The following is a 17,911-nucleotide window of genomic DNA, read 5'->3' on the forward strand; positions in this document are numbered from 1 at the left end:
CTTTTCCTGTTTATATTTGTTCTTACTATTTACTCAGGGTACTGAAGTTGAAGACTGAAAAGAGACCAGTAAGACCCAAAGGTTCAGAAAGACCTACGATGGCAAGAGAGAGGAAAGCCAACCGGTTGAAAAAAAAAAAAAAAAAAAACAAAAAAAACAAAAACACCAGCCCTGTTGTCAAACGTGAAGATGCCCGGAGGAGCTTCCCTGGGAGACACACATGCACAGCCTCCTGAGTTCTCCATGGTAGAATCTGGAATCTGGTCACCATTCAGAGTGGGAGCCAGACAGTCCCCAGAAAAGTGCTTCTTCAAGCCTGCTGATCATGCGGCACCCTGTTCTGGATCCGATGAAAGATCCATCTCTTGGGCCAACATGGTTCTGGAGCTCAGTACCTATCCAATTTCTCAGAGCCAGGTTGCTTAGTTATTGCAGGGTGGCGGGGGATGGTGGGGGGTGGGTTAAGCCATTCCTCAGCCTCTAGGTCCAGGTCTGCCTTAGAGTGCAGGGGAGGGCCAGGGCAGTGGCTGGTCACACTGTACTCTGCCTCCCAGGGCAGGACATCGCATGCCCAGAATTCAGACTTATTGTCTGAGCGACCTCAGGTGTTAACATCTCTAGATATCTTTCCCAGGCCACATCAAGAGCACCCTCTAACACAGCCACACGGAACCACGGAGCCCAGGTTCAGACTGAGGTCTCCTGTGAGTCCCAGCAGCCCCTCCGAAGCCGCAGAACAGGCTGGCGCGAAGCAGGGAGGATGTCTTGTTCCAAACTCTCAGCCGACCACACCCAAGCCTAGTGCTTTCTCGAGCTTTCAAAGAGGCCACGTGACCAAACCGTGTGGCGTCTACACTGGCTTTTGTCCTCCAGGCCAGGCCCCTGTGCTACATACAGCGGAGGCTTTTCCATCCCAGATAGGGAAGGTAGAGACTTCCAGATGGGTCACCATCTCAGACTCTGAAGCCTCCTAGTACGCGGTGAACTGAATCAGTGGATGAATACGGTGTGACAAAGATCAGGGAGTACTGATAAAGGGGCACTTGCCTTCATGACCTACAAATAAAAGTGCCCCTTGACTTCAGGCAGGGCACTAATATGGACCGAGGCTTTCTATTAAGTAGTAACAACCACGCATCAGTAATTTGAAAGTTTCATTTTTTTTTTTTTTTAATCAGAAAAAAAATTCCTGTCTCAAACCACTAGGGGGCAGGGTTGATATGCTAATAAACATACTGTTAGGTGAGTTCCCAGCTGATTACAGGGACAGGCAGACAGACAAATATTCTCGATACAACACGATTAAATGGGCTTGTATTATTACTTCTGCATTGATACTAACACTACTTACGCTACAACTTGTGTGGTAACTTTCAGGCTGTACAGCTCCTTCACAGTCCTATCCTATCAACATGGCGAGCAAGCCCGCCCTGACTCGGCACTCGAGTCATCTGCACAGCTAGATTAGAAGTCAACAGGGAAAGCGGTGAGGGGCAGAGACATAGCATGTCTGTCACACTTCCCCAACAACACCGACAAAGGGTGAGTTTCAGAAAAGAATTCAGAGTAACACAATGAAGGATCGCTATTGGGAGGAGAACTCCGGTGGACCGGTGAAATTATTCCAGGACTCATGGGGACTCAGTGAAAGCTGAAATGTCGGAGTGACAGCTGAGGAAACGACAGAGCGATTATACAAGAGGGAGGGGGGAAGAGACAATGAATAGGTCTGCAGTGTTCTGCAGACGCTGGGAAGATTTGGCTTTGCGTAAAAATTTTCACATTGATTTATTTATTGGGGGTTGGAGGCACACGCGTGCTATGGCATACGTGTGTGTGTGTGTGTGTGTGTGTGTGTGTGTGTGTGTGTGTGTGTGTGTGTGTGGTCAGAGGAAGAGGAGTCAAGTCTCTCCTTCCACCCTGTGGGCTCCCAGGCTAACCTCAGGTCATCAGGCGTGGTGCAGACACCTTCACCTGCGGAGCCACCTAGGGGGCTCAGACTAGGCTTCTAATTGGAGATGCTGCAAAAGCCTATCATCAGGTCTTCCTGGCCTTTTGCCGGATTTATGTATCATTCAATATGTAAAGTAGGGGCACCCTGGGCTTTCGCACCCTCAAATCAAGTGAACACGAACCGTCCTGTCTTATGAACAGCCAGGCACGGCACCTCTCACACGCTGCGGATAAAATATACGTAGGGAATCCAAACGCTTAGTCCCGGTACTGAAAATGAGGTCCTGCCCCAAGCTCCCAAGAGGTTTTGTACATCCTTAACCCAAAGGTTCTAGGCATGCTGTGTGTGTTAACAGGAATTATTAGACACAGACCTAGGTGCACCTGTTTTATATATTCAATCAAAGAGGCCTTGTTATCATCCCAAAACATCGGCAGCTTCTCTTCTCGAGGATATTTACAGCAGGACAGCTCCAGCGTAATTTCAAAACACTGGGCCCAGATGTAGTTGTAATCTTGCATTCCACCTGAAAACAAGCACATTTCATTTTTGTTGAGGTCTAACGCTGGAGGAGCCAAGTATTGCATGCCTAGGAAATGTGTGAGCGAGAGTCACAAGGAAGGGCTTAGACATGGAAAAAGAGGCCTCGGCTGTATTAACTAACTTGTCACATCAGGGCTTCACAGCTTTATCACCACGTGACCAGACGGACACAAAGAATCCCATGAGGTAACTGGGTTGGCGCTGACCGAAGCTGAGCTATGCACCAAAATTAAGTGAGAGGTGCAGAAAGATCCCTTTTTGGTTTTTGAAACCCTACATTTCAAACAGTTTTTCCTTAAATTGCATTTTAAGTGGAAAGTACTAGGGATATGCCTGAGAGGCAGAAGTTATATCTTATATGGATACAAGCTAGAATAGGAATTCTTTCTTTCTTTCTTTCTTTCTTTCTTTCTTTCTTTCTTTCTTTCTTTCTTTCTTTCTTTCTTTCTTTCTTTCTTTCTTTTGTTCTTTTGAGACAGAGTTTCTCTGTGTAGCTTTGCGCCTTTGCTGGATCTCGCTCTGTAGACCAGGCTGGCCTCGAACTCACAAAGATCCGACTGCCTGGGATTAAAGTGCTGGGATTAAAGGCGTGTGCTACCACCGCCCGGCTCTTTTTTTTTTTTTTTTTTTAAGAGTAACTTATTTGGGAGAGGGAGGAGAGGGGATGATGTAAATCCAGTACTCATGTCCTCAGAAACATTTTCAATTAAAAGCATCACGCAAAAAGAAAAAAAGAACCGTTTATTGACTCTGCCACGAAAGGGCAGAGGGGTAAGTAGTCATATTGCCTGCAGTATAGGTCAAGGGGCTGCTCAGGACAGCGGAATAAGATTGATTCTTCTTAAAAACATTTCTGTAGAGCTGGAGAGAACACAGAGCAGTTAAGAGTACTTGGTACTGTTCCAGAAAACCCAAGTTCGGCTCCCGGCACCCACATCACGTGGCTAAAACCAGCCATAACTCCAGCTCCAAGGGTCTGACCCTCCTGGTCTCCTCAGACACCTGCACACATGTGGCATACACTACACACACACACACACACACACACACACACACACACACACAGAATAAAAAAAATTCTTTAAAAAAATATCTCTGTAAGCTATAAAATCCATGAACTCAATCCAAGAACACTAGTTTTAGAGGAAATAATAATGTCTAATATTTACTGAATATTCAGTGTTTTCGGTACTTTCCAAAGACCTCTCTATCACCTCATCCAATCGGGACGGCAGTCCCTTCTTCAGGGCAGCAGCCATGGGTATTAAGTCACGCAGGTCCAGGGACTCTTGCCTGTGGGTGGCAGAGACCAGGGTGTAACCATTTTGCAGGACCCCTGTGGCTTTGGCCCTCGTTATGACAAAATGTTTCTGAGGCTCAGAGAAAGGACCCTGTTGGGCTCAGACTCAGGTCCCTGTGGCTTCCAGCTGTTACCACTCATGTTCCCTTTTCAAGTTTTTGACATTAGGAGACCCTCCTTTCAAAAGGTTATAATTAGAGCGTATTTTGTTTGGCGTGAAGCTTCATACGTGACATCTCTAAATTTATGTGCTTAAAGTTTATACCTGAAAAACCTGTATTTAACTGAGGAGATTTCTAGAATCGTCTTCCCTGGTGGCATGTTGTATTTTATAGGAATGGGCATCTTAGATTTGATGAAATGCAGCACATTTTCTTTTTCTTCTCTTTCTCCTGTACTGTACTGAAGTCTCATCATCCTGGTTAAGTGGCCCACCACTGAGCCACATCACCAGCCCTCTAGTAGCTTTGAAGGAAGTGGATTTTACCTTCTTACACCTGATACCTGGTCTGGTTTGAATATGAAATGTCCTCCTGCAGGGTCATGTTTGGTCCTGGCAGAGACAGGGTGGCATCTGTCCCGGGGTCTGGCTAGTGGCCTCTGCTTCCTGATCTGCCAACAGTACCCCCCACCCCCGGCCCCAACCCATCATGCCAGTGTGAGGTGAAGGAAAGCCTCCTTCCTCTAGGATGCACCTGCCATTGTCAGTGATGATAAAAACAATTACTACAGTATCTGCCGGAGAAAATGCAAAAGGGCCTTCTCAGTTCCGCCAGGTATCGGAGAAGTTCAGTTTCAACAAAATGGTCAAGGGGTGGAGAGATGGCTGTGGTGTGTGTGTGTGTGTGTGTGTGATAAGAGTACTGTCTGCAATTACAGAGGACCCAGGTTTGGGTCCCAGCGCCTACCCCGCAGCTCACAGCCCTCTGTAACTCCAGCTCCTGGGGAGCTGACACCCTCTTCTGGCCTCTGCGGCACAGCACACACGTGGTTCCCAGACACGCATGCAGGGGAAAACACTCGCATACATAAAATGAATACATAAATACATCTTTTTTAAAAACTCAAAACGAAAATGTCAAAATGTCAAGTAATCTATACAGACGCAGATTCTACTGACAGAATTCCTCTGTCCTTTCAATTTTCTTTTTTTTAATCTTAAGGATTTTTTATTCCTCTCTGAATCCATTTACACACACACACACACACACACACACACACACACACACACTTGCAAATAACTCGCAACCGCTTTGGGAATTTCCACACATCTGGATTTTCGTCTTGGCAGTCACAGTGGCCATGAAGGACAGTTGTGCCACGGAACAGAAGGTCCTTTGTCGAGACGAAGAGGGAGGTCCAGGACTCTGCTGGTGACCTGAGGTGGGTGGGAGCAGATCTGGAGCAGCGGGATGAATTTTAGGGTGCCTCCGTGTCTGGCGGAGCCCACTGCCTGAACACCAACAATTCTGGTCTATGCTTATTTACTTCGTCTGGAAAATTGGCAGCGGGCCACCAGACACAAAAGTACCAGTTTGTGCTAGATTACCAGACAGCCCATGCACCCGAAGTGACAGCCGGGGAAGGCGCCTGTGGAAACGGCCTGTGTGCAGGCATGCAGGCTTCAGCTTGCTGTCGGTGGACCAGGCCGGCTAGTCGGGGAGGAAAGTCTGCTCCTCTCTAGCATGAGGAAGCTCCTCCTGCCCTCTCTCCTTACATCCCTCCTCGAGTTTTTCAATATCTAGACTAGTCCCGGTTTCTACACACCCCTGGGCTTCTGTGTGGACATCACTCTTTCTGATAAGTGTGAGCCACGCCTTAGGGTACTGCGGGCCGTAAATTCCAGCTGCTTGGGAGGCCGAGGCAGGGGATTTGAAAGTTCAAAGCCAGCCTGGGCAATTTAGTAAGCCCCTGTCTCCAAAGAGAAGTAAAAAGCGGGCTGGGAACTAGTTCAACGACAGAGCACTTCAAATCTGCACTTGGACGTGCAAAGCCCTGGCTTCACTGCCCAGTACTGCCAAGAAGACAATAAAGGACAAAACAAAAGAGGAATGGCCTTCCTCTGAATCCCTCACTCCTCCATCACCACCCCTCCTTTGGCCATCTTTGGAAAGAGACTAGCCACATGGGCTCCACTACTGCATGGTCATAGTCAGTGGCAGCCTGGCGGCAGCTGTCCTCATAGGAGGAACTTAAGTACCACTTCCCTCCAAGGTCTGCACTGCCCCCTGTTGGCGTCAGCCGGGTAGTAGACCCCTTCGCAACACCGTACCTTTTTTTTAAAGATTTATTTATTATATATACAGTGTTCTGCTTGCATATATGCCTGTGGGCCAGAAGAGGGCGCCAGATCTCATTACAGATGGTTGTGAGCCACCACGTGGTTGCTGGGAATTGAACTCAGGACCTCTGGAAGAACAGCCAGTGCTCTTAACTGCTGAGCCACAGAGTCAACAAACAAACGTCTGAGTGAGTGAAGGAGGCCCTGAGCAGAGAGGCCCGTGTCTGCTCATCTTCCAGAACTACCGGTCACCTCCACTGCTCCTGTGCTATTATGGGATGGAGACCGACTGAGGGACTGCCTTGTGCCTTAAAGATCTTTTGACACTAGCTGGTACTTCCAGCCGAAGGCAACAGGCTAGTATAGGGAAGAGGAGCCCACCTTGCAGCGGATACCAGGAGTACCCGTTAGTGATTCCATTGGGGAAGTTCCTTTTGTTTTTACATTGGTCTCCCTTTGTCATATTGGGGTTCCGGGAAGCATAGGTGTACGCGAGGTGCTGAAAGACGTCGTCATCTGGAGTGAGGCTTCGGGACAACAGCGTCCCTGTGGCTGCGTTAGAAAGACAAAGGGGCACGTACAACACACATCAGCTGACAAGATCACAGACACAATCACAGCAGGTGCAGACAGCCTCGGTCCCGCTTCTGCACACCTACCCCCTGGGGTGGTTTGAATGTAACTGGCCTCCATAAGCTCATGGGGAGTGGCGCTATTAGGAGGCGTGGCCTTGTTGGAGGAAGTGTGCCACTGTGGGGGCGGGCTTTGAGGTTTCTTTTGCTCAAGCTATGTGCTTAGTGTGACACTCAGTTCACTTCCTGTGGGTCAAGATGTTGGACTCTCAGCTCCTTCTCCAGCACCGTGTCTGCCTGTATGCCGCCATGCTTCCCGCTATGAGGATAATAGACTGAACCTCTGAAACTGTAAGCCAGCCACAATGAAATGTTTGCCTTTGTAAGAGTTGCTGTGGTCATGGTGTCTCTTTATAGCAGTAGGAACCCTAACTGAGATATGCCATCCCCCTCTCTTCTTCTTTCTACTTTTTAACCAACAAGGGTGTCATCTCACAAAAGAGTCTAAAATGAAGTCACCTCTTCATCATACCCATCATTTCTGGAGTTCAGCAACTCCCCTTAGGTGTTGCTAGGGGTTCATGGATGCTGCTGTCACATTTTCAATTCTTTTTAGTTGTTTGTTTTTTGAGATAGGTCTCTCTATGTAATCCTGGCTGTCCTGGAACTCGCTATGTACACAGGCTGGCCTCGAACTCACAGAGATCCGCCTGCCTCTGCCTCCCGAGTACTGGGATTAAAGGCGTGTAACACCATGCCTGGCCCTTATACTTAAAACACATCTCATTCAACAGACTCTAAGGCCGGGTTCCCAACCTCCCTGATGCTGCGACCCTTTGATACAGGTCCTCATGCTGTGCTGACCCCCAACCATAAAATTATGTTTGTTGCTACTTCATAACTGTAATTTTGCTACTGTTTTGAATCATAATGTGAATATTTGTTAGGCAGGGGATCTAATATGCAACCGCGTGAAAAGGTCGTTGGACCTGCAAAGGGGTCGCCACCCACAGATTGAGAACCACTAGAGTCAACACTGTTCAAGAGATTAAAAAAAAAAAGAGGTAAACCATTCTGGTTTTATTTTCTTTTAACCACTTGACCTACGTCTGTGAAACAATCTACATCTGGCTGTGGGATTTCACCCACGGGTATCTTGTTCCTGGCTGTCATTTCAAGCCACACTGCCCATCCACTATTGAAGAATTATAGGACAAGCTGGCCGCGTCATTCAGGCTCCACGGTGCTTGCCTAACATGCACAAAGCCCTGGGTTTGAGCCCCGGTATTTCATAAATCAGGCCTGGTGGTGCATGCCTGTGAGGGTCAGAAGTTCAAGGCCACTCTCAGCCACATAGTCTGTCTGTTTCAGGCGCCCTGGTTGGTACACATGAGATTCATTCTTACTCCTTTTCTCCCACCAATAAACAAACAAACAACCACAAAAACCCAATGACAGGACAGGTTGCTCAGGGTTGGGGACAGCAAGGCTCTTTTTTCCGGCCAGAAAAAGTAAAGCAAGGGTTGCAGGGTTCATTCTGCTCAGGGGGGGGTGGAGTGCTTGCAGCTCAGGTCTGCCAGAGCGAGGTGGGGGGGCGGGGGACATCACCCACCTTGCACGCCATTGTCGAAAGGGTAGCTGGCCACCAGGGCACCCCCATGGAGATTCGCCGAGAGGACAAACGTCTCCGTTTTCAGCCACTTCATGACGGCCAGTGTCTCAGGCTGCTTTGACGCGTTATTGTTTTCAAAGGCATCGGGGAAGTTTCTGTTCAGGTCGTAATTGTTGTAATTTTCCCTTTAAAAGAAAGGGATTTTGTTTATTGGGGTGCGTGGGTGTGGGGGAGTGGGGTCTTGCTGCGCACAGACCTGAGACTTGGGTCCCAGGTGTTTCCCAGATGTGCATGCAAGCGCGCAGCGGATGATTGATGTGGGGACCTCTCACGAATCTACCTAAAGTTCCCGTCCCCTACGGTGCTGTGATTTGCTTTCCCGATGGGATGTGAGCTACTGTGTCGCCAGCAGAAGGCTGGACAATTGTCTGCATTCTGGGACTTTTTGTTCTTGGAACACTGCCTTTTAGACACCGAGGCACCACGGGTAGCCACATGTGGGCTGTGCAGAACAATGAGGAACACAGGTGACAGCCAGAATTCGAGGATGACGCCAGACACACAGCCCCAGGGTAACTGTCTCAGACCTGAGCTGAGGCCCCAGATGAAGCAGGGACTGACATCCATCCAGCTCTGCCCCTCTTAAATTCGGGACTTCTGGAACCAACAGTCCATAAAAAGGCTCCGGTCACCACGCTTGGCAGTGGCTCCTTACCCCGCACCCGAGGGCAGAGACTGGTCACTTTATATAAACACACCTCAGAACGCTGGCATGACCATGCTTAGCTGTGCTAGGGAAGTTCAAGATGAAAGGACTCCAGTAGTGAGAGTTTACTTATTTATTTTTGGGGAACCCAACAAATTTATAAACCGTGCAAATACATGTTGTCTATGAAGCACAGAGAAACTCTAAACTCCCTGAGGCACTTTGAAACAAAATACACTATTAGACCGCACCATAACACCCACACTTCTTAGGGTATTGGATTAATAAACCAATGGGTCATTTGGGAGGGTCTGTGTATGATGCTTAGGCATTGGTTCTCAACCCCGTGGGCCACGACACACTTGGGGAGATCAATCTTTTCACAGGGGCCGCATATCGGATATCCTGAATATCAGATATTTACATTATGATTCATAACAGTAGCAAAATTACAGTTATGAAGTCGCAACTAAATAATTTTATGGTTGGGGGTCACCACAGCATGAGGAGCTGGATTAAGGGGCTGCAGCATTAGGAAGGTTGAGAACCATTGTGCGAGGCCAATGCCGAGCTAACGATGAGAAACACAATGATAAACTGCCCTTAGTAACTTGCAGGTTCGTGGAGAGCAAGATATTAAAGAAGAAATTAGACTTTAGGGGCCCGTGAGATGGGTTAACCGGTAAAGTGCCCGATGCCAATCAAGCCCGGTGGCCTGAATTTGCTCCCCAGGACCCACCCACATGGTGAAAAGAAGAATCATCTCCCATAAGTTATTCTCTGATCTCCCCATGCCCAGCGTGGCAGGCCCTCGATCATGCCCCACAAATAAATAAATAAACATAATAAAAATTGTACCATGAAGGTATAGTGTCAGAGGGTCGGAAGGCACACAGGAGACTGAATACACGCTACCTACACGTGTGGGGAAAGAGTCTTTGTGGGAATGCTATTCGGGCAGTTGATGGGGGTGAAGAATGGAAATGAATGGACACAGGACCTGAGCTGAGAAAGCACCCGAGAGAGTTCCAGGAGAAAGAGAGAGGCCGCACGAAGCAGGGAGGGTGAGGAGTGGTCAGGAGAGGTCGAGGGACTAGGCAGGCACCATGTATCATCCTCCAGGATGGAGGCCTGAAGAGACTCAGGGCACCTGTGGCAAGCACTGGCTCTGGGGTGCTTTATTGGGGGGTGACTCCCTCTGGGCAGGGCTGGTGGGTGCCTGATGGGAGAGCAAGCCCTCTTTACCTCCCGTTACTGTAGTAACAGTCGGGCTTCTTGACGGCTTCAAACCCATCGGGGTTCATGGACGGCATGATGTGGATCCGGGTGCTGTTGATTAGGTGTGTGATTTCGGCGTCTTTCCCGTGACTGGTCACCAGATAGTCGATCAGGTGGAGCAGCAACTCCCGCCCCACGGTCTGTGTGCAAAAGAGGCATGGGGCTAAGGTTATTAAGTCAGAAGTAACGAGGAAAGAGTTCCCCCAAAGTACAGCTCCTCCTGTAGGGGGTCTCCACATTTGCTATCTTAGGTCAAAATTCATTTGTGAGATCATTGGTTTTCTTTTCTGCCTGGCTCTGCCTCCCGAGTGCTGGGATTAAAGGCGCGCGCCACCGCCACCTGGACACTGGGTTTTAATGTGGTTAATTTCATTAAGTGATCTCAGGGTTGAAGCGGCTTTCAGAGTTCCATAGTCTGCTTTGGCAGCCTCTGCTTTTGTACATCTGTGCTATTTTTCTGTATATTTCTGATTTTTGCATTCTCATGGCCATGGCAAATAATAACTTTATTGTTTGCTTATGATCCACATACCATTCAGTTTTTGCCATCTGAATGTGTATATGCTGTTATTTCCATTTTCTTCAAATACGCTTACTTTTTTGTTTACATGGAAAGTAAAACTTCTGGCTGGAGAGAGGGATCTGTAGTTAAGAGCACTGGGCTGCTCTTCCAGGGGACCCGGGTTCGATTCCCACATGGCAGCTCATAACTCCAGTGCCAGGGTCCAGGGCCCTCTTTTGGCCTCTGTCGGCACCAAGCACTAATGTGGTGCACATACATGCAGGCAAAAGACCCAGACATAAAATAAAACTAATAACCAAAAATTAAAAATTAAAGCAAAACCAACTGATTGCAGCAGGTTGTCCTCTGACCTCCACATGTAAGCCCGTGACACGTGTATGCCCAAACACTTGCACACATGTACACACACACATGCACATACACATACCCCTTCTCTCTCAAGTACACCCAATAAATAACACGTAATATAGAAACTAAAAAAAAAAAATCCAGAATATTAAGCTTTCCATCCAGTTTTTTTTTAAGATTTATTTTATTTATTATGTATACAGTATTCTGCCTGCATGTGTCCCTGCCGGCCAGAAGAGGGCACCAGATCTCATTACAAATGGTTGTGAGCCACCGTGTGGTTGCTGGGAATTGAACTCTGGACCTCTGGAAGAGCAGTCAGTGTTCTTAACCATTGAACCATCTCTCCAGCTCCTCCCCATCCAGTTTTACTTCAGTTTTGTTCCCTGGTTAATACATTAAATTTGACTAAATTTCATGCATTTTACATACCGAATACGCCACACATTTTATTCTAGATTTTTAAACTTTTTGTTTAACTTTAAAATTTTTTTAGCATGTGGGGCCAGAGAAGGGCATCAGGTCCCTGGAACTGGACTTGGGTGCTGGGAACTGAACCCGGGTCCTCTTGAAGAGCGGCCAGTGCTCTTAATTGCTGAGCCATCTCTCCAGCCTCCTCCCACCTCCCCTGCCAGATTATTTTAATTTCTCCTGAAAGATATGAATTTCTAGAAAGATTTTGAAAATATTAACAACGGCCATTCTGGGTGATAGTTCCTGGATTGCTTCTCAATGCTTATTTTTCTAGTATCACGTTTGAAACTGGAGAAAACCCACGTTGTCTTCATAAAATAATAAAACGTTTCTTTTAGAGGAAATCTGTCTGTAACCAGAGAAGTGTCTGTCTTAATATTCCAAAATAAATCCCTAATGCTTAACTACAGAAGGTTAAAAAAAAAGTCTCACGAATATGAAGAAACAACCAGGCACCAGTTAGTTTAAAAGGCTGAGGCAAACACACATGATGTCTCAGAGGGAGTTAAACAGAATCCTCTTGTTATTTTCTTTATGGGGCCCTATTTGCTGCCCCTGTGATTTATGACAAATATTATTCAAATGTATTCTTCCCAGCCTGAGTATAAATGCCTCAAATACTCATTCATGTTTTATGTATAAACCTCCCTTTCTTCCTTAAGTTTAAGGCTTGGAGTTTGAAACCTCGGGCGCTCAAATGTGAAGACAGGATGTGGTGAAGTGGCCCCTCAGCTTAACCAGCTTTTCTCCCCACGGACTTGCTAGAGACTGCAGACGGCTCATGAGGGTCCCCAAGAAAGATGGCAGGCCCGAGACACACGCCAGCTCCTGGGACACCCCCCCTTAACCTCCCCCTTCTCTACTCAACTCAGAGAGCAGAAAACAAATTCCTGATCAGTTTAGTTCAACGCAGCCAAGTGGAAGCTGGCCAGACAGGTAAAAACGAGTCCGAGTCTCATTCTACAAAGAATGCTTAGAAGTAGTGGAAAATTTTGAAAGAATCTCTCCGGTACCAGTGAGAGAGCAAGCGGAAAGGAGGAGGGAGAGAGAGCAGGAGAGAGAGAGAGAGAGAGAGAGAGAGAGAGAGAGAGAGAGAGAGAGAGAGAGAGAGAGAGAGAAAGGAAGGGAGGAGAAAACTGGAACCAGGGGGAGTTGTTTTTAAACTGCTCCCTGGGTATGGCAGCACCTGTCTTTAATCCCAGCATTCCCGAGGTAGAGGCAGGCAGTCTGTGAGTTCAAGGCCAACCTGGTCTACAGAATGAGTTCTACACCAGACAGGACAGCATAGTGAGGCTGTATCTCAAAACAAACAAACAAACAAACAAACCAAAACAAAACAATCAAAAACTATGCTGTAAGGCAGCTGGAGGTGGTGGCAGCAGCGATAAGTCTGTTCATTTGGGTTGTTGCAGGGTTAATCCATTTGTCTGATTGTGTGGTCCTCCTTGCTCAAATGTTGGCCTAACTATTACATTATCTAGCGTGCTTTCTCTTGTCTCCACGTCCGGGCTGCGGCCCCATTACATTGGACATCTCTGTTACTAAAACAGGCTATGGTCTCGGAACTAACCACCCCTGCCCATTCCGCTGAAGCCTTCAGGAGGGATCCCGACTGTTCTCCTCTTGACCCTCGGGTCCTCTGGACTGTCTTACCTAGCTTCAGGCATAGCAGGGCATCCAATAAACAACTGCTAATAAATTACCATTGCCAAACACGTTACAAGATCAGGACTATTCTAAGGAAGAAGCAAGAGGCCCTCAGGGAGAGATGTGCACGTGATAAATTTAGCCAAAGACTCTCAGTGTTGAGCAGGTTTTGCAGAGTGAGAGCTGATAGTCCTGCTATGGCAAGAACTCGGGATATCTGGTCACATTAGGTCAAAGGGAGACAGAGACCAGGCTGATCATATGAGCAGTCTAACTAACACATACTTCAAATCAGATACTTCACCTGGAATACTCATTAGTTCTGCCTAAATCCCCAAACGAAGAGTTGAATTATCCGAAGCCACACTGCCTACATGAGAACGCAGAGCAGTAATAGGAAGAAAAAAAAAATCTGGGAAGTGACATTTGGAAGGGCAAATTTTACTGTTGGGTTTTGTTTTTATAAATGTGGAACCCTGACCATTGAACTACACGCCTTCCAGGCTGTCTTAGTTTATTTTCTATTGTTGTGATAGACTCTATGACCAAAAGCAACTTGGGGAAGAAAGGTTTGAACTCATCTTACAGCTTGTAGTCCACTAGGAAGGAAGCCAGGGCAGGAGCCTGGAGGCAAGAACCGAGGCAGAGGCCATGGACGAGTGCGGCTTACTGGCCTGCTTATACACAACCCAGGTCCACCTGACACCATCACAGTGCGCTGGACCCTCCCAAATTGATCATTGATAACATCCATAATGCTACGACATGTGATGGAGTTTTCAAAGTCTATAGCAAATAAACAACCAGAGTAAAAAACAATTCATTGCTATAAATTATGGGAAAGTATGATACAAACCTTTAGGGAAAAAAAAAATCCCCTAAAATCCCTAGCGCCCCACCACTATAAAACAAAACAAAACAAAACAAAACAAAAAAACCAGAATTGCAATTCAGTTAAACTTAACAACTATTCACTGAGTATTTATTTCTACGGTAATCAGGACGCAGGCCCTGAGGTCAAGGGAACCTGAGCTAGCGCGCCTGGGCTCCGACCTCCTCTTTGTTGCTGGGTTAGCTGAAGGCTTGGCCGCTGGCTTCTTCAGCACAGCTGTGACCTGCCTAAGTACCTCCTCCTAAGAACAAGAGGAGATGGTTTATGAAACTGGGGATTGCGTGTGTCAATTTTTTTTTTCTACAAAAATTTAAAAAGCACGGTCCAAAACAGTGGGAAGAGCTCGTGGGAGAACAGGGGTCCCTCCCCATGCTTCTCTCTGGCAATCACACGGAAGCTGAGGATGTTAAACATCCCGGTGTCAGGGTGTGGCCGTGGCTTTCAGTCAAGCTCGATTTTAATTGGCTATATTTTTCTCCAAAGAAAGCCAGAAGCGGAAGGAAGTGCGCATGCGTGCGTGTGTGCATGGTAATGGTGGTCAAAAAAGTCCCACCCCTGACATGCCATGCATGCACCTCATGCCATGTGCGTGCCTGCGTGCGTGTGTGCATGCGTGCGTGGTAATGGTGGCAAAAGCAGTCCCATTTCTGACAGTCTCAAGGTGCCAGCTAGGAGAGTAGAGACTGGAGGAAGCTATCTCAAGATTAACATCTGGAAGACGCCAGTTGGCAGGAAAAAAACCCAGGAAGTCCTTCCCCATCTGGGCTTCATAAAAGAAACAGAACAAAACCCCACCCTCTGCAGAGGCAACCAGAGATCTCAGCGTGGCCCGTGCCCAGGAAGCATTGGCTACTGCTCTGCCTTTGAGAGCTAACTGGTTAGAGCAGCACACTGAGCTGATGTCACAGAAAAGACGCCAGACAAGGCCACCGAAGACAAGCGAGACACCCTCGCTCGGGGCTCATCTGGAGTACCTCCATCCGAACTCGGTAAGGAGAGTCGTGGAAGTGTACAAAACAAGAATGGGTTTTATGAAAGTCTCACTTATGTAGCCACACTTGCCTGCAAATGGCCATTTTAAGTTTGTTTTTGCCCCCTACAGTTTGTTTTTTATAGTCTCGAGTGCGAGCTAGCTCGGCCCAGCATCAACCGATTTAGCCCTGAAGAGTTCCCAAGATGTGCATTAGCCAAAACGTAGGTGAAATACCTACATCGGCAAACACTTGGGTTTTACTTCCATTTCATTGCTCTGATAAAACACCCCAACAAGAAGCAACTCAGGGGAGACGGGGTTCAGTAGGCCTACAATTCCAGGCTGCAGTCCATCATTTTGGAGGAGACAAAGCAAAGGACCCAAGGAGGCTCCTCACATCACATCCACAGTCAGGAGCAGAAAGCAGGCATGTATACACGCCCACTCGCTTGCTTGCTTGTGCTTAACTTAGTCCCTTCCCACTTTTGAGACGGGGGTCTCACTCTGTAGTCCTAGGCTGGGCTGGAACTCAGAGATCAGAGATCTGCCTCCTGAGTGCTGGGGTTAAAGGTGTGAGCCACCAGGCCAGAGATTTCTCCATTCTTAACATAGTTCAAGACTCCCTGCCTAGGGAATAGTGCCACCCACAGTGGACACGGTCTTCCCTTATTAACTTAACACAATCCTTAAAGACATGTCCACAGGCCAAATACAATGAATCTAATCCTTCGTTGAGACTCTTTCCAGGTGGCTCTGGGTTGTGACAAGTTGACAATTAAAGCTAACCATTACACCTTGTTTCTTACTTCTAGAATCACGTAACCAGGTGACAAGGGCCACAGTTGTACTGTAAGGGAGCAATCCCAGAATGTGGGTTCTGCAGTAGGAGACCACTGAGCTGTCCTCTTCTGTAAGCCTAGTATCATAAAAAGATTCTTCAAGTGCTATTTGGAAGAAGAATGAAGGGCATGCCACCAAGACGTGATTCATGGTTCTGGACTGGATCCTGATTTGGACAATTTTGAAGACAACCTGAGACTCTCTAGAAGGTAGGAGTAAGGTAAAGATAGGACAAACATTTATTGATATGAAAGGGTCCTAAAATGTTGTAAAGGGTGAAAGAGTGTGGTAAAAGCACACACTCTACACATCTATCTGAAAGGATAAAAATGAGAAGGAATTAAAATTCTTGTGTTTGGAATGTCAATCTACAATGTTTCTTTCTTTCTTTTCTTTTTCTTTTTCTTTTTTTTTTTTTTTTTCAAGACAGGGTTTCTCAGTGTAGCTTTGTGCCTTTCCTGGAACTCGCTTTGTAGACCTGGAGAGAAGCCCTCCAGCAACAAGTGTGGGTGCTGGAGATTGAACCTTAGGGCTTTAGGAATGGTAAGGAAATATTCTACCTACTGAGCGACACCCCAGCCAGGCAGTACTTGCATCTGTTGAAGAAAAGCTAACATTATTATTATTATTTTAAATGTACATTTACTTAATTTGTATGTGTGTGTCTGTCTATCTGTCTGTCTATCTGTCTATTTGTGTAGGTGTGGTACATTTGGTCTGCCACGCCACTCAGTGTGTATGTGTCCTACAGGAATTCACTATAAGGTCCTAAACTTCCAGAAGGGCTAAAGATCCGGGGGTCAGAGGTTCAACTTTATATCAGGAAAGCAAGAAATACCTCTAACGAAGGGATAAAGCCACTGCCCAAGATGTTAGCTACGCTGATTTTTAGGAGGACTGAAATCATCAAGAATTGAAGACACTTTCAGTTCCAAAAGATCTAAGAGGAACATGGTGGGGCTCAGATTTTATGCCCAGAGTAATTCCTCTGCTTCCAGGTAGGTCATCCCTGTCTCCAGCTCCTGGAGGCACCAGTAAGGGGGCAGAATAACACATTTAATAGGCCCGTGGAGCCCACAGCCACAGCCATGCGCTGGGACATAGAAGGCATTCATTCACAATCCTTCAGATCCCCACTCAGAACACACGAAGGCTTTCTCCGCCATCCCACCACCCCAAATCTGTTCTCAACGTTTCTTAAAGACTGGGGGTGATGTGGGGAGCCTGGGTTTGAAGGGACATAGTGATGCATCAGAGAGAGAGGACCAAGAGTTTGTGAAAGAACACAGAAAGGACAAGCAACCATAGCTAGGCAGGGAGAGCAGAGACCACGCTCCTCTCTGGAAGTTTCAGTTCTGAGGATTAATTTCTGAGCAGCAGCCTGTGACCTCTGAATCCCTGGGAAGTCAATAAATAACTTCCTGAAGACAATGGGTGCCACCTGTCTCATATTAAAAATGGACTCCAGGGACCCTTGATCAATGGACTAGATAGGAAAAGGAAGTCTGGGCTGCTGTGTGGAACAGACAGCCGTTCATTAAAAGCAATTTTGGGCAGACTCCCAGCAACATAAAGTCTTTTGAAGAAACAGTCCATTAGGATTAGGATTAAAAAACAAAAAACAAAAAACAAAAAAACAGTTGCATTGTTCTTTACCCACCCCAAATCAGGTTCCTTTCTTGCAAGCATGTATTTGCATTTTAACTCTGGCTGCAAGAAACATCCTCTCATCAGGACGGGTTGGGTGACATGCTTGTTGAGGGTTGGCCGTGTGTGTCATAGAGGGTGGAGCCCAGGTCCTAGGGAACCAGAGCTTGAGGAGGTTAAATCGGGTCACAAGGTTCAGCATTGATGAGAGCATCCCACTCCAGCTATTGCAAACTGAGAATGATTTGGTAACCAGCAGGCTGTGCTTCCCACTGACTCTGAAATTCCTAAAGGCTAAATATGCACTTTATATAGGGTCCC

General features: G+C 47.1%; 1 protein-coding gene across 3 annotated transcripts in view; it reads right to left on the reverse strand.

Moving 5' to 3' along the window:
- The window catches only part of Cpm (carboxypeptidase M), a 79,319-nt gene that overhangs the window by 7,118 nt on the left and 54,290 nt on the right, over positions 1-17,911 (reverse strand). For all 3 annotated transcript variants that reach the window (XM_076554194.1, XM_076554195.1, XM_076554196.1), the window contains exons 4-7: positions 10,214-10,386; positions 8,263-8,447; positions 6,460-6,630; positions 2,328-2,480 (exon numbers count right to left, since the gene is read on the reverse strand). In XM_076554194.1, coding sequence (XP_076410309.1) covers positions 2,328-2,480; positions 6,460-6,630; positions 8,263-8,447; positions 10,214-10,386 — 682 coding nt within the window. The remainder of the gene's footprint in view (positions 1-2,327; positions 2,481-6,459; positions 6,631-8,262; positions 8,448-10,213; positions 10,387-17,911) is intronic.

Source organism: Peromyscus maniculatus, chromosome 18 (assembly GCF_049852395.1).
Source record: "Peromyscus maniculatus bairdii isolate BWxNUB_F1_BW_parent chromosome 18, HU_Pman_BW_mat_3.1, whole genome shotgun sequence".
NCBI classification, from domain to species: domain Eukaryota; kingdom Metazoa; phylum Chordata; class Mammalia; order Rodentia; family Cricetidae; genus Peromyscus; species Peromyscus maniculatus.